The 26355-nt window shown below is 49.1% G+C and overlaps 1 protein-coding gene across 4 annotated transcripts in view; it reads right to left on the bottom strand.

The window, feature by feature from the left end:
* KCNK10 (potassium two pore domain channel subfamily K member 10) overlaps positions 1-26355 on the bottom strand; it is a 133590-nt gene that overhangs the window by 46674 nt on the left and 60561 nt on the right. For all 4 annotated transcript variants that reach the window (XM_066275504.1, XM_066275502.1, XM_066275505.1 and 1 more), the window contains exon 3: positions 7946-8063. In XM_066275504.1, coding sequence (XP_066131601.1) covers positions 7946-8063 — 118 coding nt within the window. The remainder of the gene's footprint in view (positions 1-7945; positions 8064-26355) is intronic.

Genomic DNA, 26355 nt, shown 5'->3' with positions numbered 1-26355 from the left:
GGAAGAAATCACTTCTGAGCACTATGTCTCCAGAGAAACTAAGCCCCAGGAGGGAAACCTTCCCTCCGGAAACTCTGTGTTCTCTACAGCGCCGGGACAAGGGACAGAGTATCCGTGCCTCAGGCTGGCTGGCTCAGTGGTTCCGGCGGGCCCGTGATTGGGTCCGGGGTGTGGATGTCTCTGGGTGCAGCAGGGGCAGTGAAGGCTGCGGAAGGAGAGGAGGCGCACAGCAGCTAGAGAAGCAATCGGCCGGGCAGAACCAGCCCAGAAGATTGGCACCAGATTAGAGTAACGCAAAAGACATTCAGGAGCTACTCCACCAACTGGCTCTGAGACTCTCAGAGGAGAAGACCAGCCCAGCAAGGACAGTCTCTTACAAACGACAAGGGCCAGCGTGGAACTTAGTTCAGTTCACCCCCCAGCTAGAAAAGAGTCCCAAGCCCTTTTAGAAGAAAAAGCTCATGTCTAAAGGGGACGTATGCCTGAGTAGTCCACATGTAATGCTCCTGTTTGCTGTTTACATGCCAAAGTCAAATCTTTGCCAAACCATGTGCTATGCAGCCCTGGTATTTGGTGAAGAGTGTGCATTCTAGACCGGAATGTCTGTGCATACAGGGCTAGCTGGCTTTATGGGGGGTGCAACCTGTGCAAACAGGACCCCCGTCCGCCATTTAGAAGGGCCCCATGCTGGGTTTAATGCCCTGCTCTTGCCATTTTGACATTCTTAATCAATCATTTTTTAACAAGGGACCACATTTTCCTTTGGCACTGGGCCCTGTATATCATGTTGCTGGTCCTGGGGAACGAAGCAAGGCCCCACTGCTTACCAATTGGGAGCTACTGGGCAAGCTACTCAGTGTCTCTGGGCCTCAGTCTTCTCATGGGTAAAATGGGGCCAAGGACAGTACCTGCCTCGTTGGGTTAATGAGAGACGGTTGTAAGGCACACAGAGCACAGCACCTGGAACCTAGTAAGTGCTCGATGAATGTTAGCCACAATGATGGCTACCCCCAAAACCACGGGTTAAACTGCCCATTCAAGTGCTGGTTAATCAGAAGGAGCTGCCCAGGTGCCTTGAATGAGGTGGCCAGGCAATGAACCTAGTTCCTAGCTGTCACCCGGAACCCACCGAGGGCTCTCACTGATGTCGTGGGGTCAGGGGGCTCGGTCCAGAAATGCCTCAAAGACCAAAATCCAACTGCATCCCAGGGATGTCGATAAGAACGCCATGGCTCGCGACCTTTCCTCAAGGGACGGTTTGTGGGAACGTCTCCGCACACAGGAGTGGGTGTCCTGCCTCCGGCTCAGAAAAGCCAGTTGCTGGGGACCCACCAGCAGAGTCCACATTCAAGAGCAGGTGGGACTCTCTCATGCCAGCGTGAATTACTGAGAAAGGGGCGGGCTGCAGGGCAACGTCAACAGAGACGGAGCGGAGTCCAGTCTGGTTGGAAACCGCCTGAACGCAGACCCCTTGACCAGACACTTGTACATCTTCCTGTATGTCTGAGTACCAAAAACAGCTCTCTAAATAAAAAAAAAAGTTTTGATACCTTGAGATAAAAGCACTTCTGATACTGAGGAGGGTGGCTGCTCTTCAGAAAGGCATCAATTATGGCTCAGCGATCTCCATCCACACTGAAAGTAGCGAACACGTGTTTGTGTGTGCAGAAAAGGACATAACCTGCTAGGGCTCCCGAGGGTCCTTCTGGAAAGCATTTTGGTAAGCTTTTAAAAGGCCCGGGACCTTTGACACAGCAATCGCTTGGGGCTCTCTCCGTCCGTCTGTGGAAAGAACCAGAGACGAAGACCACACCTCCCGCACGAAAGTTTTCACCGTGATGCTAAAAGCAGAAACGGCTTCAGCCTCCATCGCTATGGGATTTTAGCATGGACAGTAGGGCCAGTGGAACCCATCAAAGACTGTTTCTCAAAGAAACTCGGTATTATGGGGAAATGTTTACAGTGTTCTATCAGAAATTAGGTGACTCAGGCAAGCAGGCTAATGTTTGTGTATTTCACAAACAATGAAAAAACAGCTCCCTAGCTCCAGCTGCTCCACTCCCTGACTCCTAAATTGTGGCAAATGTCTCAGGAAAAAAACTAAAAGAATTAGTGGGTTCATAGCTATTTGTTTTTTCATAAGCCTTGCTACCACATGTGATGAATGATGAAAACCCATTACTTCCTCTCCTCATTATTCTTGGAAACATTGTATTATGGTTCTCTTTAGAATTTCTAAAGTATGACTTTATAAATAGACACCACTCTGGAGTTAAAAATCTAGCCAGCTAAACGGTGTTCAACTTTACAATACAGTATTTTGTGATGTATTTAGAAAAAGAGACACAATAGCGGGTTTGGTTTTTTGTGTTTTTTTTCATTTACTAGAAAACCGGAACCCAATCTCTAGTGTTAACTCAGAGCCACGACACAGAAGCGGGCTTGTGGTTTGGGGTGGGTTTTATTTTTGTTTGTTTTTGTTTCATGCCTGTGTTGCAGTTGTTTCTTGTTCAACATCCACCTCCCTTCAGATTTGGGGGGAAGGTTCCTATCCGGTGCCCAGGTATGACACGGCCTCCTGCCTCCCGCTATAGAGGCGACACCTTCCCAGGAAGCCAGGACACAGCACATGAAGCCAGAGGCCCATCCAGAAGGATGCTCTGCCTAAGACTTTAAATCCAGAGTAAGTGGTCCAAAGGAGGTGGGGGGTGGCAGCTGCAGTGTCTAGTAAGGTCAGGCACTGGCCATAAAGGTCAGAGGAGACTTAGTGGCCTCCCACGATCTCTGACCCATAAGTGCGTGTTAGAATTTCTCCGTGTTCCGTAGTAACAGGAAACCCAATGCAGCCTGGCTTAAGCAGACACGGGTGTGCACTGGACCTGGGAAATAGGAGAGTTAACATTTATTCCCAACACTTCGCGGGTAGCTCCACCTAAAGCTCGAAGGATGCGACAGGACCCCATTTCCCACTCCCCTTTTCTTACTCTGCTTCTTTAGTGTTGACTGAATTCCAGGCAGAGCAACCCAGCAAAGAAAGACAATGACTGGCAGGATCCTGGGCCTCTTTCCAGATTTACCTCCAGTGAGAAATGAAGTCACTTCCTCTCAAGGTCAAGGAACAGCTCAGGAACTGAGTTTCTTGATGGGCTAATCCAGACCTCGTGTCCATCTCTTAACTAAGGTCTGTGACCCCTCACATGCAAGGTAATGATTCCTTAGTCTAGATAAGGTGATTCTGCCCTTGAGAGCTGGGGGCCAAGAGTAGGGAAGAGGCCTACTGGCGAAATGGTTATCAGAATAAGTAAAAGCATGCCAGGCCTCAGAAACCAGAGACTACATTTCATTAGCACAAATTCAAAGATTCTAGTATTAGCATTTAAAAAAGGCAGAAAATGTTACATCTCAAATGTTTCTCATTAGAAGCACTATTCCTTAATTATATAATTTCATGTGGGTCAATGGACACAGTCATTCAATACAGCAAGCCCCTGGCTTCCTAACGGGTTAACTCGTAAGTAACATCAGTACTCATATCAATGTAGCTACAGCGTTTTTGAATGCATCCTACAGATCACTCATTTAGCCATTTTATAAAACAAGAAAATCCAAACTTTTTTGTCCATTGAGAGCTATGAAGCTGTGGACTAACATGACCCAATCTGGTCTCGAGTGTCTGAAAAGTCTTCTAGGCCCCAGACCCACTAGTGTGATGTGCACCTCTAATATTTGTAACAGCTGATCTTAACAGATCTGCAGATTTGCAAATGTGAACCTGGTCTGCCATATGATTAGATGAAGAGTCTTTCTAAAAAGGAAGGACAATTCTCTTTGACGCCAAACTTTCCTATTGCACATAACTTTCTTGACTGCACTGATGTGGAAACAACACATGTCCTAAAGGTTAAGTCTAAAAACAAAAACAAAAATCTGTGCCTCTAAAACAATGCTTAGTCTCTGAAATTTTGGCCAAAAAGAAGTTAAGCACCAAAGATGTGCAACCCTCCCCCCCAAGGAAAGCGTCTTCTCCGGCACCCACTAAACACGTGGTCACGAAGCATAAGGGAGAGAGAAGAGCCGATCGGATGGCCGAGCTGTCTACAGCGTGTTAATGAAGGGATCCTCCCATTGCAGGGGCAGAGGGGCCTCCCCGTGCCGGTCCTTCACTGCTCTGGACGGGTGACCGCTGTGTGTCTCCCGCCCTTCTGAATGAGATTGTCATTGCCGTGTGACTTCGTTAGTCTATGGGGCCAGATAACTGTCAAACCCATTCCCCACAGAGCTGGGAGAAGTATCCAAGCTAACAATTCCACCAGATAGGAACAAAAGTAACGAGCAGAAATACAGAGAATGATAAATGAGCCCATCGGTGGCAAATCGTAGAAAGTGCCAACAAAAGTCCAGTTATGAAGGTGAGGGTTTCTCCTTGAACTTCAAAAGAGGTATGTCTGTTTGCACCAAATGCGGGTATAAGCGGAAGAGGGATAGCTCCGGAACTTCATCTCATCTGGTCCAGAAGAGCAGATGAGGCAGGACTGCACGGAGACGAACACAGGCGGACCACGTTTCCGGGCTGCACTCTGCCTCCTCGGCAGCAGGAGAGACGGGAGTCTTGGGAGGTGCTACCTGCAAAGCGACTGCCTCTCCCTGCTCTCCTGTCCCCGGCCGCAAGGAAAATGAGCAGATAGCTGGTACAGGAATATCCCGTTTGTTTTGTGTCGAGTATTTTTAAAAAAGAAACTGGCACAGCATAAATATTAAGCTTCCATTTAAAAAAAAAAAAAGTGAAAAGATCAGCAAAACTTACCAATGGGTGAAAGACACTCAGTAGAAAAACGTTGCCCCAAGCAGACAAAATTGTAAGGAACTATGAAGTGATCGCCTCTGAGAATTGTCACAGAGAAACCACAGAGCAGAAATGCAAGAAACCAGGGGGGAAATAGTGAGATAACCAATGAAGATGAAATGGGAGCTAACAGAATTCAGGAAAGAAACAAGAAGGGGAAGAATCCAGTAATGATCACAGAATGAAAATAAAACGGGAAGGAACAGATGGCCGCAGAGGCACTGCGAAGAACACAAGGAAAAGGAGAGAGAGGCTTCCATCACCAAATAAAACCCAACTCCTAAGTCTTACAGGGAGAAGAGGGAAGGGGGCAGACCTAAATACAGGCAAAGTGATGGCGTACGTGTACTCGGAGTCCCCAAAGGACAGAAGTGAAACCATGCAATGGAGAAAACATTTAAAGACGATAATCAAGCAAACTTCCCTGAAATCAAAGAAACAAAAGCTAATAGTGTGGGCTGACAGCTGTCGGGGGCCGCAGAGCCCTGGGTGAGGAGGGTGGAGGGTTTGGGGGCAAAAAAAGAGACAGGAAACATTTGTGGACACGACAACAGTGTAACGATTACCTGGGGTGGGGCCGAGGAGGTGGACGAGAGTGGGGGTGGGGGGGGATAAATGGTGATGGACGGAGACTTGACTTGGGTTGAGGGGTGAGCTACAATATGGTGTACGGAGATGTGTCGTAGAATCGGGCATCTGCAAGCTGTATATGATTATGTTAAGTAGTATCACCCCCAAGAAAATCAATTTAAAAAATAAATTCATTAATTTAAAAAAACCCACAAAACCGAATAATGTTATCTGATGAAAGGTAAAGACACAACCTTTTGCATTGGTGGGCACAGGATCAAGACACTCACAGAAGGAAAAGATATCAGGTGGACCTCAGGTTTCTCCACAGCAGCAGAAGAAGAAGAGAGTAAAATAACAGTCACATCACCCTTTATTTTTTTTTAATTTTTTTTAAATTTTATTTATTCATTTTTAGAGAGGAGAGAGAGAGGGAGAGAGACAGAGAGGGAGAGAGAGGAGAGAGAGACAGAGAGAGAGAAGGGGGTTGGAGCTGGAAGCATCAACTCCCATATCTGCCTTGACCAGGCAAGCCCAGGGTTTCGAACCGGCGACCTCAGCATTTCCAGGTCAACGCTTTATCCACTGCGCCACCACAGGTCAGGCACATCACCCTTTAAAAGCAACGTGTGAGTCAAGGATTTCCTTCCCAGCCAAACTGCCACTCAAGGGTAAAGCGAGCATTTAAACAACACAAGAACTCAGAGAGAGGCCCTGGCCGGTTGGTTCAGCAGTAGAGCGTCGGCCTGGCGTGTGGGGGACCCGGGTTCGATTCCCGGCCAGGGCACATAGGAGAGGCACCCATTTGCTTCTCCACTGCCCCCCCTCCTTCCTCTCTGTCTCTCTCTTCCCCTCCCGCAGCCAAGGCTCCATTGGAGCAAAGATGGCCTGGGCGCTGGGGATGGCTCCTTGGCCTCTGCCCCAGTCGCTAGAGTGGCTCTGGTCGTGGCAGAGCGACGCCCCGGAGGGGCAGAGCATCGCCCCCTAGTGGGCAGAGCGTCGCCCCTGGTGGGCGTGCCGAGTGGATCCCAGTCGGGCGCATGTGGGAGTCTGTCTGACTGTCTCTCCCCGTTTCCAGCTTCAGGAAAAAAAAAAAAAAAAAAGAACTCAGAGAGTGTTGCTCCCATGAGCTATTCTGAAAGTGACTACTTGACGATGAGTTTCAGCCAATCAGGTGAGGATGGGGAAAACTAGGGAAAAAGGACTCAGGATGAACCCTGATGATATTTAAGTAAGAACAACAACTAAAACAAATGTGTGTCAGGCAAACAGCCCAGAATGTGAATTATACACCCTGATGTTACAGAACGGCACAAAGTAATACTTGATGGCGGAAGAGAAAAGGAAGGCAAGATGCTAAATTCACTGCCTGCCTTCGAGCCAACAGCTGAGGGCCCAGAGTTATCATCTAAGGGGGACACACCATCCAGGAGAAGCTGGGGTAGATTTAACCATTTAAAAGTGAACATTAAAGGGCTGGTGTCCAGAGGGAGCTGTCATCATCCACGATGGGGAAGAGATAGATACTGCCTGAAGACGAGAACACCAAGTTGTCATCAACTATTATAATTCCAAAGTTTAACCTCCAGGATAAAAATACAAAACTCCCCAAATATTAGAAAAAGATAAACACACCCAAGTGTTATAAGACAAAAACTGCCTCAGGAAAGAAGTAGTTATAGATCACCAAATGATCAGTTCCAAAGAGCATGTATCAAGAAAAAAAAATGCAAATGTTCACTTTTGATCTAATTAAACTATAGTTGGGAGGATGGAAAGAGAGCCCTTCTCCAGTGGAATGGATAAGAGACCTAATTCCTCATCTTCCATTGCAGGGAGTCAAGACATACCACATTTTTCACTCCATAAGACGCACCTGACCATAAGACACACCTAGGGTTTTAAGGAGGAAAATAAGAAAAAAAATATTCTGAACCAAATCGTGTGTTAAAATATTTAATAAAATACCGTATTTTTCACTCCATAAGACACATGGGCATTTTCCCTTCCACTTTTGGGGGGGAAAGTACGTCTTATGGAGCAAAAAATACGGTAATCCTTAAAACTAAAAAGTCAGGAGGCGGTTAGACAAGTGTCATACCCAGAGACCCGGAGATGAATATCGGAATAACCAAGCAAAAGAGAATCAAGTGGTCGCCCTGGGGAGGTGGGAAAAAAGGTTGTTTTCATTAACAAACTTTCTGGAACATTTTCGGTCTTTAATATATAACTGTAATGGAAGGTACAACTTTCAAAAGGAACTTGAGTGTAACCGAGCAGTCTGGACCGCTTTGTATTTTGATTTTCCATTCTAACCTTTCCGTGAGGTCCTTTCAAACTAAAGGCTCCCGAGTCTTTTGCTTTGAAAAATGAAGTTCATCGTAGCCGTTGTGCCCTTTGCTGAAAGCCACGACCACAACCACCGCATTAATGTAACGATCTCTCACAAGCCTCCTGGCGGCTTCCTCAAGCCGCCACGCGCTGTTACTCAGGACGGCCTGCGGAGGAAAAGGGATTAGCAAGCGAAGATACCTATGGTGGTGATGACGGTCCCAGCAAAGAAAAAGGCACTTCCGAGGTCCCAGTGACTGCTGTTGTTGGAGGAGTTTCCTATCGGACTCACTCCTGCGTTGTCAGCGTCGAGGGCGTGCTGCAAAGGAAGTGAGAAAGCAGGACCTCAGTTAGCAGAGTTTAAAAACATAATAATAATTTCCCTGCTCAAGAACCTGCAAGGACCTGGTTGCATAAACGAGGGTACAGTCACAAAGTGAAACACTATACACCCACTAATTAAAGTTAGAAAATTAGTTGTAGGTGTACATCTGTGGCAGGGAGGGGTGGGACTCAGGTATATTTTATGGAGCCATTTATGTACAATTTGCAGGCACAGATTTATGCAATCCAGCCCTGGGTTATGCAGGTTCCATATATACTGATTTGCATATACATAGGAAGATGTCAGAAGCATTGTCACCCAAAGCGCCATTTCTGGAAGACAGGGTTTTCCGCTGCTTTGACGCTTTTCTGTTTTGTTAGAATGCTTTACACTGAGCTCGCTGTGAGAGTACCATACAGGAGGCTGGAGCTTGGGCTCCCAGCTCAGACTGCACCAGCTCTGCCTGTTACTAAGTCCAGAACCTTGGGCAAGTTCTTTTAACCTCTCTAAACCCAAATCTCCTCCTTTGAAAACTGGGATAATAATACTTTTCCCCACAGAGTTGTTGTGAGGATTAAATGAGATGGGCCATGTAAAGCACTTGGCTCAATGCACTTGGCCAATTTCACTGCCCCCCGCAACACACACACACACACACACACACACACACACACACAGTGTTCCTTTTTAAAATAACGACAGTGACTCCTTGCTGACTGCTGGAGTTGGAATCTCATACTTCTTAAATTCCCAATCAATCGGCACGTTGATGAAACACCCTCATCTCACACCACCGAAGCCTCCAGCCGGGGCAGGACACAACACAGGACGGTCCCTCACACGTCTGGACCTTCGCTCATGCCCTCCTCTAAAGTTCCACGCTGCAGGGTCCAACCCGGGCCTGCCTGCTCCTTCCGGGAGGCATGGGCAGCGTAGGGTGAAATCTCTCAGCAGGCCTCTGAGCTGGACCCGCCAACCCCTTTCGGGCCAGAGGAGAGGGGAGGAAGAGCAAGCAGGTGAGCTGTGGTGAGGAAGGGACAGGTGGGAGCTTCAGAGGGAGGGGACCGACACAGAGCTGCTTCTAGAACAAGAGACTCTGCTCCCCAGGACAACCCCCTGGGGAGCTAACAAGACACAATTAAATATTGAAATGGGATTATAGTTACCCCGCCCAATGCCCTTTACGTTGTGTGAAAACAGACGTGGTTGCCACAAGTCAGATTACAAGTGAAAAAAATCAGTCACCCTTCTATGCGGCCCTCACGCATCGGAGATATTTCAGACTCTCTAGACCAGGGAGCGGCAACCCTTCTTCATAAGCCAGTGATGGGCAATCTTTTGAGCTTGGTGTGTCAAAATTCACCAAAAAATGAGCATAACTCGGGTGGTGTGTCACTTCGAGAAAAAAACCATAATTTCGCGATATTTATAGTTTAAATAACAACAATGTATAATTGTAATATATAACTGTATTTAATAAACCAAAAACTAATTATTTAACTTACCTGCTTAGTGACTTCTTTGTTCATCTGTCAGTCGGTTTCTTTTGTTGGTCTTGATATTATTTAACTTGTGTGGGGTACCCGTGAACTAAGATAAGTGAGGGGGAGGTGGAATTCTTTAACTAACCTGCCTATTAGTGACTTTTTTGCTGCTGAATTTCATTGGCTAAATCTTCAATTGAAGGTTGGTATTTTGTATACTTCAAGTTCAAGCAAGCGCTACTAACTTCATCGGTCAATCTGTTTCTTTTGTTGGTTTTGATATTATATAATGCTGAGAATAAGGTCTCACAAAAGAACATAGAGGGAAAAATTGTGAGTAAAGCCATTGTTATATTTTTCAGGGTGCTAAAAGTGTCTGGTAATCGGTTCCAGGCACTCTAAATTTCCTGTTCGTAGTGGCACTCCTTTTGATTCTCCAAGCAGCACCTTTCCAGATTCTCAAGCTTTGACCTCAAGTCGACAAACGCCTGAGCCCAGATGCTGTCTTGAAATTCTGCAAGTTGCATCTTATGTAAATTAAGATGGCTGCCACTATTTCTAATGGCGGGAAATGGCACCCATAGCACAGACCCTCGCCTCTCCCAGCCTCCCCCTCACTTATCTCAGTAATGATGGTCAATTAGAAATCCACGACACCCCAGAACAGTAGATTGGATGATGGTTGCTGTAGTTATGTGGTTGCTGATAATGGCGATCACAGGGCCCCCAGAGATGCGTCCCCCGCGGCATTCCGCTGCTCCCTGCTCCACTGGCTGAAAGTGAGGTCAAAGATCCCCTAACGGCCTAACTGGAAGTCCCAGAACTAGATGCTCTGTGCCAGAGTTCTGTTGTTTTGGCCTACAGACCTCCGGCACAGAGTGTCTACACTACAGCAAATGTTTTATCCTCGGCTACTGCACCTGGCCGTGCAGGATCCGAGGATGAAACGTCCTTCTCGGCATGCGGCCCATACTTCTCTGGTATGCAGCCACATGCAGCCGCGTGTCATCGAAAATGGCTACACGTGTCAGTGCTGACACGAGTGTCATAGGTTCGCCATCACGGTAATAAGCACTAGATAATAAATATTTCAGGCTTTGTGAGGGACGCATGGTTTCTGTTGCAGATTTTCCCCTTCTTACAACCTTTTACAACCCTTTAAATATGCAAAGACCGTTCTTAGTTCGTGTGTTGTACAAAACCAGGCTGTGGGCTGGATTTGGCAGACCCCTAGACAACTGACAATAGAAAAAATTCTCTTTTGTTTAAGTCTCTAATTGATTCGTTCCTACCTCTAAGAACATGAACTACTACGCTGGCCACTGTTTCTGCCACACACCCTGGCACCCCAGAATTTAAAATCCAGCTGCACGGGGCGCGTGTGGGCTGTCTTTGCCAACGGTCTAAATTGGCCTCAGCGACAGCAATCATTTATTCATCAGGGGCTCTGCTCTGCTTTAGAGAAAAGACAGATGGCGAGTCCTTTCTGCTAGAAGAATATCCACTTTCCCTGCGCTCCCAGGGCCATCAGACCGAGCCACAGGCCTTACCTGTGTTTATCTCCCCGTTACCTATTCAGCTCTGATGGGCCCACCTGGAAATAACACCTCAGTAACAGCTCTGGGCCTCTGTCACTGAAGGGACCTCAAATCGCACCATCAAAGCCTGATATTTACAACTGCTATGAAGCTGCAGAGAGAGCTTGGTTTCCCTCAAGTCTCACTGTGCTGAGAGTTGCATAGAAACATCGTAAGCTGATCCAGTGCTGCACAGATTTGCAGCAAAGACAAACAAAAAAGATCGTTTCATCAAAAAATCCAAAGTAAGGTTACTTTTCAAGTTCCGTGGGTTTTTTTAATTATGCAATTTATAAATATTTGATGTATACATATGTAACCCTTAAGGAAAGTGCTTATCAGTTGAAAGGAAAGGAAACTAACTTGTGAACTGTCTGCATTGAGCCAGGTAGATGGAAGTGTTATTTCATTTTAACCTTTGTACAACTTGGGTGTTACTTAGTTTTATTCTTTCTAAGAGTTGCAAAAAGAAATAAAATTATCCTCCACTGGAGTGGTAAGAAAACAGTCTCAGGAAAGTTACCATATTTCCCCATGTATAAGATGCTCCCATGTATAATATGCACCTTCATTTCGGGGCCCGAAATTTGAAAGACGACAAACGCAAAAAAGCGGGGAATACAAGTAAAAAAATCTACAGCCACTGTATAAGACGCACCCAGTTTTTAGACCCCAAATGTTTTGAAAAAGGGTGTGTGTTAGACATGGGGAAATACAGTAGGGAACGGGCCCTAGGTGACACAGCCAGGAATAGAGGAGTCAGAATTGAAACCCTGCCTGGGGCAGAGCCAGGATTTGGCCCTTTCCTCTGCCTATAGTACCCAGAATATCCTCCTCCTCTCGCACAGCCTGCTCACCTCCAGACAGAGGGGTGGGAAGAGGACTGCCTTTGTCAAAGAATTCACAGAAGGGACCTCCCAAGGGATCAGTTCTCATCAGACCACTTCCTTAGAAGTGGAGGCACCCAACTTCATTTTGGCTCTTGGAGCTGATGAGAGCCTAACTGTGCTGCATTAAAACTTAAATTTAACCTTGGCCAGACAGCTTGGGTGCTTAGAGCATCGTTCTGAAATGCCGAGGTTGCCAGTTCGATCCTTGGTCAGGGCACATACAGGAACAGATCCATGTTCTTCTCTCTCTCTCTCTCTCTCTCTCTCTCTCTCTCTCTCTCTCCCTTCCTCTGACTAAAAGTCAATAAAATAAACATTTAAAATTTTAAATTTAAAAATAAATAAATAAAAATTGGAAACGGTTGATTGCATACCCTGAGAGGGAGGTGGTACCACAGCCCAGAGAGAGAAAGCCCTGAGAAAGGGAAAAGGGGAGAGAGGAAGGAGTGTCAGCTAGCACGTGGGAGGTGCAAGGTCGGTTCCAGGACTGTCCGGGACTCTTGAAGAGCACATCCATCCATTATCCAACTCTTACTGCTTCTTCTATGATATAAATTCCTCTCCCATTCCCCCAAATCTTCAATAAAGTAGGCTACACACGCAAATACCTTTGGAAAGCAGTTTGTGGAAATTAAATAAATATAAGGTTTGTTACGGGCACAGTGGGTTCAGAGCATGATCTAGAATCAGAAGTAAGAAGGAAAAAGACAAGCCCTTCAATGAGTCGCTGAGCCCTTGCTAAGGCTCTAGACCAGTGGTAGTCTACCTGGTCCCTACTGCCCCCTAGTGGTAGTCAGCCTGGTCCCTACCGCCCCCTAGTGGGCGCTCCAGCTTTCATGGTGGGCGGTAGCGGAGCAACCAAAGTATAAATAAAAAGATAGATTTAACTATAGTAAGTTGTTTTATAAAGATTTATTCTGCCAAACTTGGCGAAAATTCGACGTAAAGTACTTGGTAACTAATTATTATTATATGCTTTAACTTGCTGTAACTCTGCTTTATAAATGTTATAAAGTAAAGTTACTTCCCTACTTTATAAATCACCATTACTGTGGAACCGGTGGACAGTTAGAAAATTTTACTACTAACAGAGATACAAAAGTGGGCGGTAGGTATAAAAAGGTTGACTACCCCTGCTTTAGACAATCCCCTATCCTGGGAATGAGGCTTGATTCTATCAGATCTGATGAGTCAAAAAGACTCCAACAAACAACCACCATTAAAATCAATCAGCAAACTCAGGTTATGTCCATACAGGGAAAACCCAATAAGAATGACTATCACTTGAATTAATAGCATAATTTTTAGTTTGATAAACACATTTCTTTTTTTTTTTCTTTTTTTTTTTTTTTTTTCTGAAGCTAGAAACAGGGAGAGACAGTCAGACAGACTCCCACATGCGCCCGACCGACCGGGATCTACCCGGCACGCCCACCATGGGGCGACGCTCTGCCCACCAGGGGGCGATGCTCTGCCCATCCTGGGCGTCGCCATGTTGCGACCAGAGCCACTCTAGCGCCTGAGGCAGAGGCCACAGAGCCATCCCCAGCGCCTGGGCCATCTTTGCTCCAGTGGAGCCTTGGCTGCGGGAGAGGAAGAGAGAGACAGAGAGGAAAGCGCGGCGGAGGGGTGGAGAAGCAAATGGGCGCTTCTCCTGTGTGCCCTGGCTGGGAATCGAACCCGGGTCCTCCGCACGCTAGGCCGACACTCTACCGCTGAGCCAACTGGCCAGGGCCGTTAAACACATTTCTGATGGGGTTCCTAGTTCTAACTTTAGCTGCTAAAATATTTTCTACTGATCTCAATTGTTTGAACTCAACAAAACATTTTAAAATTAAATGCATTTGCTTTTAAGCTTCTCTCTCTCTCTCTCTCTCTCTCTCTTCCTCCCTCTCTCTCTTTCCCTGCATTCAGGCTGTAAAAGTGAAGATAAGCGAGCCCATTAGAAATGTCAGAACACATAGATAGTGAGATGATGCAACTGAGCTGTGTACTCTTCGGCTTAAAGATCAAACAGAGCTCTCCCTCTCTCCATCCTCCCCCTACTCTTTGCATCAGGACCACCTGAAAGGTAAGAGAGAGAAACTGCAGCCTCTCACAAGCGAGGTAGGTGGGTCTGAGGTTGACATGAAGGAAGAGAGAAGGGAGGGTAACAATTACTTGACCCCCCTCCCCAGCTGCCCCTAGTGCTGTAATCCCATAAGGCAATGCCAGGCTGCGTAAATCACTCTCTGGATGGCGTGAGATACCATCCGTGAGTGTTAGCACTACACTGAGATGAATGATGACCCACAGGGGACCACTAACTGTCTGTGGCTTTTCTCCTATGATCTGTGTACTCACTGAGATAATCTGTTTCCTTATGTGGCACCAAAAAGAAAGACGCACAATAATCACTCAGCTCGTCTGAGATTGGCTAAAGAACACCACCGACGGGTGCCACATGCGTGGACACTGATGGCTAGGGTGAGCCCTCTGATTCACGGCTCAACCCAGGATACCTGCAGAGTGAAAGGGGGCTCTGTTCCTAATCGGGCTGCAACCACAGGGCAGGTGTAACCCAGGACGTACAGTCACTTTACTCCTACCTTACACCACTGGGACAAAAGGAGAGGACCCTCCATCAGAGGGCACAAAGGTGGCTCTGTGTCTGCGGTATTCTCAGTCCCCGTCAGCGAAGAGATTCATGGCACAGACAGTGAGCAGGGGTTGTGGCAGCATGGTGGGGTGGATGTGACAGTGGCTTCATAAATACATTAAAAGTAAGCATACTTTCCACCGTTAAGGGACAGGAGAAGAGCCACAGGCCCTGGGAGGCAGACAGAGGTTGGCAGACCGCAGGCGTTCCGCCTTGAGGTCGCCCCTAATGATGCAAAAGCCCACAGCACCCTTCCTCACACAGCGGGGCGAAAGGGCCTCAGGTAGGAAGTGGAAGGATGCTTTTAATCTGTTTGCCACAGGTGCTTTTTATTTCTCCTGCTTCAGAGGTGTTGCACATGTCAGTATTTCACCGGGGACTAGGCTAGCGGGGGGGAGGGGTAGCCTCACTCCCCGGCAAGGCCACACACAACACATGGTTTCAAACAGCAGAGGGAGGGGATCAGAAACAAAATCTGCCCCCACCCCAGCAAGGCACTTCTGTGGCCGGTGACAAGAAGTCTGCTTCCGTACAGACAGGTACAGCGTGTAAGCAGCTCGTGTTTCTCTTGCAAGAGAGAAGAAATGCCATGGATAAGAAGGCCAATGTTCAGCCTGTGCAAGTGACTAAACTTCTCTGAGACTCAGTTCCCTCATCTATAAAATAAAGGACCTTCCTTGCAGGGATTTTTTTTATGGGTATTTGATTTTGGATAGTGTGCCTGTCATTTCATATATGATAATACTAATAATCGTAAGGAATCCTTTCTGGGCACTGACGAGTTAACACAGGTTAACTCAGCGAACCCTCCTGAGGATCCCTTGAGATGGTCGCTGCTACCGTCCCCAGGGGACACATGGGACCTGGACAAGTGTCCACGGACCTACATCCAGTGCACAGCAGAGCCGGCGTGTGGATGCTGTCAGCACTGTCAGAAGGAAGAGTGCTGTCCCAAGTGCTGGGAAGACGCCCCTGTCCACCCTCCGGGTCCCCCTGTCTCCCATCTCGGACCCTCCCGGCTGTCAGCACTGTCAGAAGGAAGAGTGCCGTCCCAAGTGCTGGGAAGATGCCCCTGTCCACCCTCCGGGTCTCCCTGTCTCCCATCTCGGACCCTCCCGGCTGTCAGCACTGTCAGAAGGAAGAGTGCCGTCCCAAGTGCTGGGAAGATGCCCCTGTCCACCCTCCGGGTCCCCCTGTCTCCCATCTCAGACCCTCCCGTCTCTGGGGAGAGCCCCTGTCCACCCTCCGGGTCTCCCTGTCTCCCATCTCGGACCCTCCCGGCTGTCAGCACTGTCAGAAGGAGGAGTGCTGTCCCAAGTGCTGGGAAGGCAGCCCCTGTCCACCCTCCGGGTCTCCCTGTCTCCCATCTCGGACCCTCCCGGCTCTCAGCACTGTCAGAAGGAAGAGTGCCGTCCCAAGTGCTGGGAAGATGCCCCTGTCCACCCTCCGGGTCTCCCTGTCTCCCATCTCGGACCCTCCCGGCTGTCAGCACTGTCAGAAGGAGGAGTGCTGTCCCAAGTGCTGGGAAGGCAGCCCCTGTCCACCCTCCGGGTCCCCCTGTCTCCCATCTCAGACCCTCCCGTCTCTGGGGAGAGCCCCTGTCCACCCTCCGGGTCCCCCTGTCTCCCATCTCGGACTCTCCCGTCTCTGGGGAGAGCAGCCCAGCTCCCACCCAGGCTGGGCACCTCGAGGGTTCAGGAGAGGTGGGGGGAGAAGGGGAAGGGGACTGACGCAGCCGTGCCTTTGCCCCCCGCCCAGGCAGACGGCCAACGTGGAAGTCAGGCCGGTGCCGGCCTGAGTGGACAGGCCATCCTACGGCCGCCTCACCTCAAATCAACACTCACGAAAGCCAGGCTGGGCCATAAAAAGGCCATGGTGGACATCACGACGGTGTTTATTTTCCTGCTCTCCTAAGTATCCAGTTATGTGCAAATATTAGCCTTCCCGCGGGTCCTGGGGGCAGCCAGGCAGCAGGCTTCCATCAGAACTCCACAGCCGGCCACAAATCTGGGGTCAAGGCCAGCTGCAGGACGCACGGGACCCCTGGGAAACCCGTTTCGGGAACAGGGAGGGAGAAACCCGAGGTGAACTGGGCCACACACCCAGAGCCGAGGGCCTCGGACAAGCTCACTTTACTTGTTACGGCGAGTTCATCCTCTGGGGCTGAAATGTTCTACAGCTCAGTTCATCAGCACCTTGGTCTACCCCCGGGACTAATCTATCTGAACAAGTTCATGTGCGAATGCAGCTGTAATTGGGGGGAGCTCTTCTACCTTCCAAATTGAGCTGAACAGGGTAGACTTCACTGTCTCTGTCTTTCTCTAGGGGGAAGGATGAAATAAGAGAAAGTTTCAGCCAGAAGGAAAGCGTCAAGCCCACGAAGGAAGCGAGCAGAGGTGCTCAGCTAAGATCAATAAACTTTCAGCCTGTCACCTTTTATCTCCGCTTGGACTCAAACTCCACGGACTCAATAACAAATCTGCCAAGCGAGGTTGAAAAATCGTCCCGGTCCCGGGGAGCATGCGTGATGCACGCCCCGCGATCTCTGCACTGAAGGTCATTCCTATCACAGATGAATCTAGCCAATTTCTGGGGAAACATTGTTTGACTGGGCTGCCAAAGCAGCCCCTGGAATTCTGAGTCATTGCGGCGTGAATGAAATCAAAGATCACCATTCCTTCCGTTGCCGCTGCCCTGGGGAGAGTCTGAACTTTCACAGATGATTAAAACCATGATGGGGGGGGGGGGGGAGACCGAAACAAAAATAACAATGCTCCTGCCATCTTGTTTTTGCTGTAGCTGTTTACTCAGACTCTTCTTTGCTCTTGAGCGTTCAATCTTAATCCCAAATGAACATGTCATTTCCTGTGCGCCCTCAGAGAAGGTCAGCACCTCTCTGATGACCACAGTGTCGATGGGGGACAGAAACAGACGTGGATTCACCCCGGGGGACTCCGAAGGAAGTTCCAGAAGTCTCATAAAAATAATTATAGTTGCCAGCACTTGCAACGTGCCGTTTTATTTTATGCAGCCCTCACAAAATAATCTTGTCATAATAAACCCTATTATTATTCCTGTTTTCTAAATGAGATCACAGAGCCAGAAGTGATTTGCCCACAGTGGCAGCAGCTAGTAAGGGGCAGAGTGGGGACCCGGTGGAGAGTCTGCCCTTTTAGCTCTGGCCTGCTCCTGTCTCCTACAGATGTCTGTCCAGCTTTCAAACATTTTTCTAAAGCTCATCTGTTATGTCACCTCCGCACCTGAAAACAAAAAAGGCAATCTAGGGAAGTGGCGATTTGTACCCTGGTCCTCATTTTTCAGAGAACAAAAGGTTACACCCTCATTTACTCAGTAAAGTTAAGCTGCCTCAGCAAGCTTTTCATCCCTTCTGCCCATTTTCAGCAAGAAGGAAAGAGAACAGATGTTCTTCATACGGACGGATGCAGACCTGGATGACAGATAGCTCGTGGACATTGGTTTTAAAGAGACTGTATTGTGTGGAAGTCCTGGGTTCGATTCCCGGCCAGGGCACACAGGAGAAGCGCCCATCTGCTTCTCCACCCCTCCCCCTCTCCTTCCTCTCTGTCTCTCTCTTCCCCTCCCGCAGCCAAGGCTCCATTGGAGCAAAGTTGGCCTGGGCGCTGAGGATGGCTCCTTGGCCTCTGCCTCAAGCACTAGAATAGCTCAGGCCACAGCGGAGCAATGTCCCTGGTGGGCATGCTGGGTAGATCCCAGTCCAGTGCATGCAGGAGTCTGTCTCTCTGTCTCCCTGCTTCTAACTTTGTTAAAATGGAAGGAAGGAAGGAAGGAAGGGAGGAAGGAAGTGAGGAAGGGAGGGAGGGAGGAGACTGTATTGACCCAGCCTGTGCTCCTGACGTGGAGGCGAAAAGCCATGTCCCCACAGAGCAGAGCTGACAGTCGTGTGCTCGGTAGTCTCGTCACAGGTGAATGAAGGTACTTCTGGGGGTCTCCCGGGTTGAGTCAGAAACTGCTGCTCTGTGCAAAGAAACCTGAGTGTTTCCTTATCTTCCAGCACCAGTCAGGTTGGGCTTGAACTAACTAGCCAAGCCCAGCCAGTCTCCCCAACCAGCAACAGAGCGTTGTGGTTAAATCCATGGATTCTGGAGCCCGTGACTAATTCTGCTTTTACTTCTCACGTAAGCTGGGGCAAGTTATTTCTTTTCTCTGCTCCTTGAATGCTTACCCCTACCTCAAAGGATTGCTGTAAAGATTAAATGACTTAAAATACAGAAAGCACGCAGAGCAGTGCCTGGCCACAGCCAACACCGCGTGAGGGTTAGCTAGCCGCACGACTGTACTAGACCAGAAGCCCCCGGAGGACATCTTGCACCTTTCGTGATGTTTCTCTCTGATCACCAAAGCCTAACACAGCACCTGCTTCGTGACAGGCATTCAGGAAACATATATTAGTTTTCTAAATGAACAAATTTGATTATAAGTAATGGAAGTAACTGCACGAGCCACACACAGTCAAAATCTCACTAACAGGGACCCTCTCTCCACTTTAAAGAAGGCGTGAACACGTGCACATTTGTATATAAATGTAAACACAGTAGCATTCATTTCTGAGTTTTTGTTTTCTTTTTATGGGAGTTTTGTGGGAACGCTGAATTCTCATTTGAAAATTCATTTTTCCAGCGACCTGCCAATTTCCATTAGCTCTTTAATTTCTGGCTTAAAAGCTTTAGACCTTCTTCACTAGACGGTGACAGAATCAGGGATGAAAACAATAACAATGATGAAGCGGAGGCCTGCAGAGACAGGCGAGAGGCGGCAAGCCCCATCCTGCACACCGTGAACGGTCTCTTCTGCACGACAGGGTTTCACTGGAGAAAGGGCAGGCCTCTGACTTCAGGGCAACAGCTGGGGGAGGTCGCTTCCTCTCAGCAGAGCTGCGTCCTTGGGCTCAGAGAGTCCTAACCTGCACTCACCAGAGGTCGCCTGCTGCCTGCGTTGTGGCCTAGACTTCCTGCACAAAGGCCACTGGGCAAGGCCAGGAAAAACTCCTCCAGCTCTGACCTCCCACTCACGGCAAGGATCTCCACGGCTGGTGAATGGGTGTGTCAGGTGCCACGCTCTCCTGAATCCTTACAATCCTAACTCTGTAAAGCTTTCGGGGCTAGAGACTCTAGGAGAACTCACTTCTGCATAAAGAAGACAGAGAGATGATTTGAAAGGAGGACTCTTGACAACCGGAGGGAAAAGAAAGGTCTTCTATTGCACAGAGACAATATCATCTTCTGCGTTGTTGCTCAAAGGTTTTAAAGGAAGGGCTCTTGGTCTCCAAAATGTATCGGCACGGCCCCATTCATACCCTCTTTCCTCAAACTGGACGTGTCTCCTTTGGGCCGGCCACAGTGCCAGGCAGCAGGGACATATAAAAGACACAGACTCGACCTGAAGGAGCTGACAGTCGTGGGAAGGGGACAGATGAGAAGAATGACAATTACCTAACAGTATCTAAAACAGGGGTCCCCAAACTACGGCCTGCAGGCCACATGCGGCCCCCTGAGGCCATTTATCCGGCCCCCACCGCACTTCCGGAAGGGGCACCTCCTTCATTGGTGGTCAGTGAAAGGAGCATAGTTCCCATTGAAATACTGGTCAATTTGTTGATTTAAATTTACTTGTTCTTTATTTTAAATGTTATATTTGTTCCCGTTTTGTTTTTTTACTTTAAAATAAGATATGTGCAGTGTGCATAGGGATTTGTTCATAGTTTTTTTTATAGTCCGGCCCTCCAATGGTCCGAGGGACAGTGAACTGACCCCCTGTGTTAAAAAGTTTGGGGACCCCTGATCTAAAATGTATAGAGGCAAACGTGAGTGCCTGATGCTACGGACCCGAGCACGGCACCGCTCACCACAGAGGGCCCACAGAGGCGACCCTCGGACTTGAGTGTTGGCACCTCTGAGGATCAACCAGTTCAGAAATCCAGATCAAAACCCTTACCAGAATATCGTAGCTGCCACTCCATCAATGCTTAGTTGTTAAATGAATGAATCCATGAGTCTATGGCTTCAAACCAGCTCATGATTACCACTGCCGCCCTTGAGGTTGTTTACATGAGCGACCAAATGACAATTGATGGATCAGATCATGTCACCCGGCCACCTGAAACAGCCACAGCTTCACGGTGCTCTTAGGATAAAATCCAACGCCAGGCCTGGCACGGTTTGGCTCCTGCCTGCCTCCAGTCTGATCGGGACCCAGTTAGCTCCCTTTGCTAAGGGCCTCAGGCCACACTGCTCCACCCTGGGTGCTCAGACAGCCCAGCCCCCTGCCACTGCAGACCCTCTCTCAGCTCCCTCTCCTGGAGCCCCGTCCTGCTGAGTCCCCTCGCCTGCTCACCCGTCCCCTCTGGCGCCCCTGGCTCTGCCTCCCTCTCCTTTGCCGTGTCCATCCTAAGGTTATTTACACCTATCTGTGCGACTTATAGGCATAAGGTGTGCCTCTCCCCCACCTGTCAGTAGAGTGACCACAGAATTTATCTTTTCAACCGGGACACTTTCCAGAAAGGAAAAAATGCTATTAACAATCACTCCAACCTGACCAGGTGGTGGCGCAGTGGATAGAGCGTCGGACTGGGATGCGGAAGGACCCAGGTTCGAGACCCCGAGGTCACCAGCTTGAGCGTGGGCTCATCTGGCTTGAGCAAAGAGCTCACCAGCTTGGACCCAAGGTCGCTGGCTCCAGCAAGGGGTTACTCGGTCTGCTGAAGGCCCACGGTCAAGGCACATGTGAGAAAGCAATCAATGAACAACTAAGAAGTTGCAACGCACAATGAGAAACTGATGATTGATGCTTCTCATCTCTCTCCGTTCCTGTCTGTCTGTCCCTGTCTATCTCTGCCTCTGTAAAAAAAAAAAAAAAAACAATCACTCCAGGACCACGAAACCTGGGATGTTCGGTCATCCTAGGCTAGCGAGGAGCTCCAGAAGGACAGGGCCTATGTCTGTCTTCTTTCTATTCAGATGATGTCCCCAGTACTTAATGTTGTGTCTGGCTCACAGCAGGCAATCAATACATTCATTGAATGAGTGAATGAACGAATGAATAAGCAAGGGGTGAGTGACTTGGGACGTGACAGAAGAGAAGAATGGGAAAGGTCACAGCCTTGGGAAGTGCACATGGGTCACAGAAATGAACCAACATGTCCTGCTTCAGGAGAGAATGGTTTGGCAGCTCAGAATCTCTGGCTCTCCCCTTACCTGCGGAACTGCAGCCTTGGTCACCACGACAACAGCACAGGTCCGTGCCCGGGACCACAGGATTGTGCCCAGTCCTCTGACCACATCTAGGAGGAATTCCTGCTCCACTAAAGCATGGTGGAGTCCGGCCCGAGGAGCAGAGCCAGTGAACGGCGTGGGTACGCGAGGGGACCACAGCCCAGCGTCCTAGGCGTATGCACGGTCGCTCTCTGCAGGTTGGGAAGGTCATAAATCCAGGGGAGAAAGGAAGAGGGGGCCCTGTGTCAGAAGGGAGCCTTCCCAGTCTGTCCTGCAAATGGAGTTTCCCTTAGGAGGGATTTGTCTTGATACAGTTACACATTCTCTAGCCCCACCATGTCGAGCCAAAGATAGGCTTGAGAAAGAGAGTGTGGGGTCCTGGAGTCAGAGAGATCCGGAGTCCAGAGACCCACTTTTGCCACTAGCTAGCGGGGAGAGCTGAAGCAGGCGCCTCGCCCCTGCAAACTGGGCGGGAACAGCAGCTGCACGCAGGTAATGTGGGGAAGGGGAGAGTAAATGAGGCTCAGGGGTATAGGGAAGCCGCCCAGCCCCCAGCCTCCAGGGTCAGTGCTGAGACAGTGTCAGATGGTCTCCTCAGAACCAGCCTGCGGCTAAGTATCGAGCAAAGCATCTAAGACTCCAATCATTTATTAGCAAAGAATAAAAATCCCTTTCTGATGTGAAACTCAGTGGCAAGGGTTTTATTCACCAACATAAAAAGTCACAGAGCAGGCCCTGGCCAGGTAGCTCAATTGATTAGAGCATGGTCCCAGTATACCAAGGTTGTGGGTTCAATTCCCAGTCAGGGCACATATAAGAATCAACCAATGAATGCATAAATAAGTGGAAAACAAATCAATGTTTCTCTCTCTCTAAAATCAATAAATTTTTTTTAAAAGTCACAGAACAAGTCAAGGACAGGGCGATATCAGAGGATGAGAAGGGAGTCCTCCCCACCCCACAAAGGACCATCCTTCCGGGAAATTCCAGGCCTGGCCCGTGCTAGGCAGATGAGAGCTTCATCCCGTCTTCAGACAAAGAAGCTGCCATGAACAGGAGTGTACCATTTTGAGGTCAAGAGGATTCTGAGCAATACAGTGACTTGCTGAGGCAGAGGCTGTCGTGAGCTGAGGGCAAGGTCGGCCTCCGAGGCAGTGGGACCTGCGAACTCTGGGTGGGGATCACGCCAAGCTACCCTGGGACACTCTCCACGCGGGGAAGAAGCCTGCTGCTTTTGCTACATGTAGACACTCCAATGGGAAGCCCCACATCCTCCCTGGTGGGCACCTCATCCAACACTGAACCCACTCCGATTCAACGCCCTGCCCTTCAGCATAGCCACTACCTGGAGAAACCACAGCCATGTGGCCACAGGAGCTACAGTGAAGACACGCAAAGTCTTCAAACGTCTAAGAACTCACGGCCTGAAAAATGGCTATCACAGATCACCGTCCACACAGGGGCAAGCCCTCGTGCCGTCCCATCAGTCAGTGAAGCCCCCGTGATCTTAGCTCTGAGGATTACAGTCATGGCAGAGGTTTCTAAGACAGCCATTCTGGGGACAGGGAGATGAGCAACTGTGGCATGTGAAAGCATCGGACAAAGAAGTTCTGGGACGGAGTGACTGTCAAATCGAGTTCTCCGAAACTGTGACTTCAAACACATATTCGACTTACTTTAAAGAAGTGCAAGAACCCCAGATCTGCTTATGATTGTCTATTCAGTTCCATCCCCTGCCCTTCTTCACCTTGGAGAAGAAAGCGGGAACAGGTAGAAGGCAATAATGTTCCCTAAATGCCCGCTACATGCCAAGCACGCTGTTAGACACCTTACGCACTTGATGTGGTTATCTCATTCACTCCTCCCAATATTCCGAATGAAATGGACTGTCCGGTCCTTTTACAGGAGGAGCCTGACGCTCAGTGGGACAGGGACCAAGTCAACTTGACTCTAATGCCTCTACCCCTTCCCTTCCTTGACACGCCCCATCTTCGAAAATACAATAGCCCGCATTTGAAGTGCAGTAATACCATGTCAGACAGCCAGGTTTCCCTAATAATTCCTCCTTCTCCCTACAGTCTTTTCCTTGGAGTGGAAGGTTTGAGAAAAGACCCAGACATGGTGTAGCGGACACTCATCACTCACACGAGTGAGCAGGATAGCACAATGGCTGGGCGTCTGAGCTCCGGAGTCCTGCCCCACAAGGCTGGAATCCCAGTTTAACCACTCCCTGGCTGTTACTTAACCCAGGTAAGCTACTTCACTTCTTAGAATTCGTTTGCTCATCCACAGAATGGAGTGAGGGTGACAGAACCTACCTGTAGGCTTGCGGCAGGGGTTTAATGAGATCAAGGACCCAGGCACTTAGAACAGTGTCCGGAGGAAAGTAAACAATAAGCAGTAGCTGGTTTTTAATAGTACAACAGCTCTGCGGGATTTCCCTATTACAGTCGTTTACAGGCTCATGTGTCTCAGGGGGGAGCTTCTAGAGATGGATGGGTCCTATGTGTCCTCTGTGGGCTGCACTGCTGTGGCTCAGCTCGGATTAAGTGACTCGCCCCAGGGCACACACTAGAAGATCCACGTGCCTCATGGGCGCACAAGTGGCAATCGGGCCTGGAGAATACAGGCCCTCTCCCTCAGTCACACCTTGGAATCGATGGTCACCACACTGTCCGAGTGCTCTGCTCTTTGGGGGCTGCCTGAGCCTACCGGGTCCCCTAGGTTCTCTGAAACTCTGTCTCAAACTGCACAGAGAACAGAACCAGGAGGAGCAGAGATCAACTCAGCCAGCCCCAGGGTCTTCCAGATAGATATGAGGCTGAGTGCCCTCACCAGCGCTGGGGATAAACATGATTGCCCAGGGGGCCGGGGTGGGCCCTCTAAGTGGCACAGGGAACTGCTCCTTTCCCGAGTTCCAGGCACAAGGACCCAGCAGTACGGAGAAGCCCAGCCCAGCGCAGCCCTGGGGAGGCGGGGGGGGGGGGGGGGGGGGGGGGGGGAGGATTTCCTTGAAGAGGTCTTTACACGTTAATAGTAAAAGCAAAATGAAGAAACTTGTCAATTACAAAATTTAGGATTTGAAGCCCCAAAGTGCTTTTCAGGCGCTTTCTTCTCTTTTCTCTTAGCAGAACCCCCGGAGGCACATAACCCAGGGGCTTTCCGGTTTCTTCTTTCCGCCTCCCCTAACAAATAAACGGTGGCAATCACAATAGCTAAAAGCAACTGAGCTTTCTTTTTTATCTCATCCTCAGAGCACTCGAACAGTTAATATTATCTGTATTTTGCAAAAGGGAAACTGAGGCCCGGGGTGACTCCCCAAGTCACAACACCCACCACAGTAAAGAGATTTCACACGGGAAGTGCTTTTCACACGGCAGTCTGTCTGACTGCCTTCCCATTTCCAACTTCAGAAAAATACAAAAAAAAAAAAAAAGAGTCCTGGTATAACCAGATAAATACTATTGATCTAATTTTCTACCTACCGATCACTCCCTTCAGACTTTTAGGAAATACAGTAATAGTATTTTCCAGCTTAGGAAACACCACACTAAAAACCTTCCCAAATACTGTGTGTGTAAGGAGTACCCTATATGGTGCTGCTCAAAGGACTAGCCTGAGAGAATGCTGCCTGGTCTATAAGAGAATGCTGAGTCCATAGTCAGAATGCTGGTCACTAGCTGCCTCTCCTTGGACAGACATGGAAGTGGAGAGCCACCCCAGCACTCAGAAAGCTTCGCTGAATGGGGAATGAGTCCTCGAGTTTTCTTCGTCAGACTCTGAAATGTGGCCCTTTCTCTCTTAGCCTGTCTCATCTGTGATGTTGCATTGTTCTTCTAACGGGTCTTTCCTCCTTCAGTTTCTCCTTCCTACCACCCAGCTTCCCCATTGCTAACCGTTATCCTGTCCAAAGAAAACTCCCATCATGGCGCTGCCTTGCGAAAATCTTTCGGTGCCCCCCCCCCACTTCCTAAAGTGGCATAAAAGCCCAGACGCCCCAGCAAGGCTCCCTGGGCCCCTGCCAGATCCAGCGCCTCCCACCCTCCCCAGCCTTCCTAACATTGCTTCCCACAGCTCCCAGCTCCAGCCACGCCACCTGCTGAGCCTTCAGAGGGCCCACATGCCCTTGGGATGCCCTTCACCACGGCCTGCCAAACGAATCCCTCCCATGTTCCATGTTGCTGTTCAAACGTGTAGTGCCACGAACCCGGCAAAGAGTGAGTCCTGACCAGGTGACTGCAAACATGTAACTTCACCTCCTGCTGCCTCAGTTTCTTCCTCTGTCAATGAGTCCAAAAGACGATCATCATAGGAGATGGACAGCCACAAAATCTTCCCTGTTTGCCTCCCTGGGGCTCCAAATTTTTCTTTCACATACTTCAAATAGCTCCACGCCAGTAAGTTCTAATTATTGGTGTTCACGCCTCTTCCCCTAGCATTTCTCACC

Source organism: Saccopteryx bilineata, chromosome 4 (assembly GCF_036850765.1).
Source record: "Saccopteryx bilineata isolate mSacBil1 chromosome 4, mSacBil1_pri_phased_curated, whole genome shotgun sequence".
NCBI classification, from domain to species: Eukaryota; Metazoa; Chordata; class Mammalia; order Chiroptera; family Emballonuridae; genus Saccopteryx; species Saccopteryx bilineata.
This window is presented reverse-complemented; position numbering and strand designations above follow the sequence as displayed.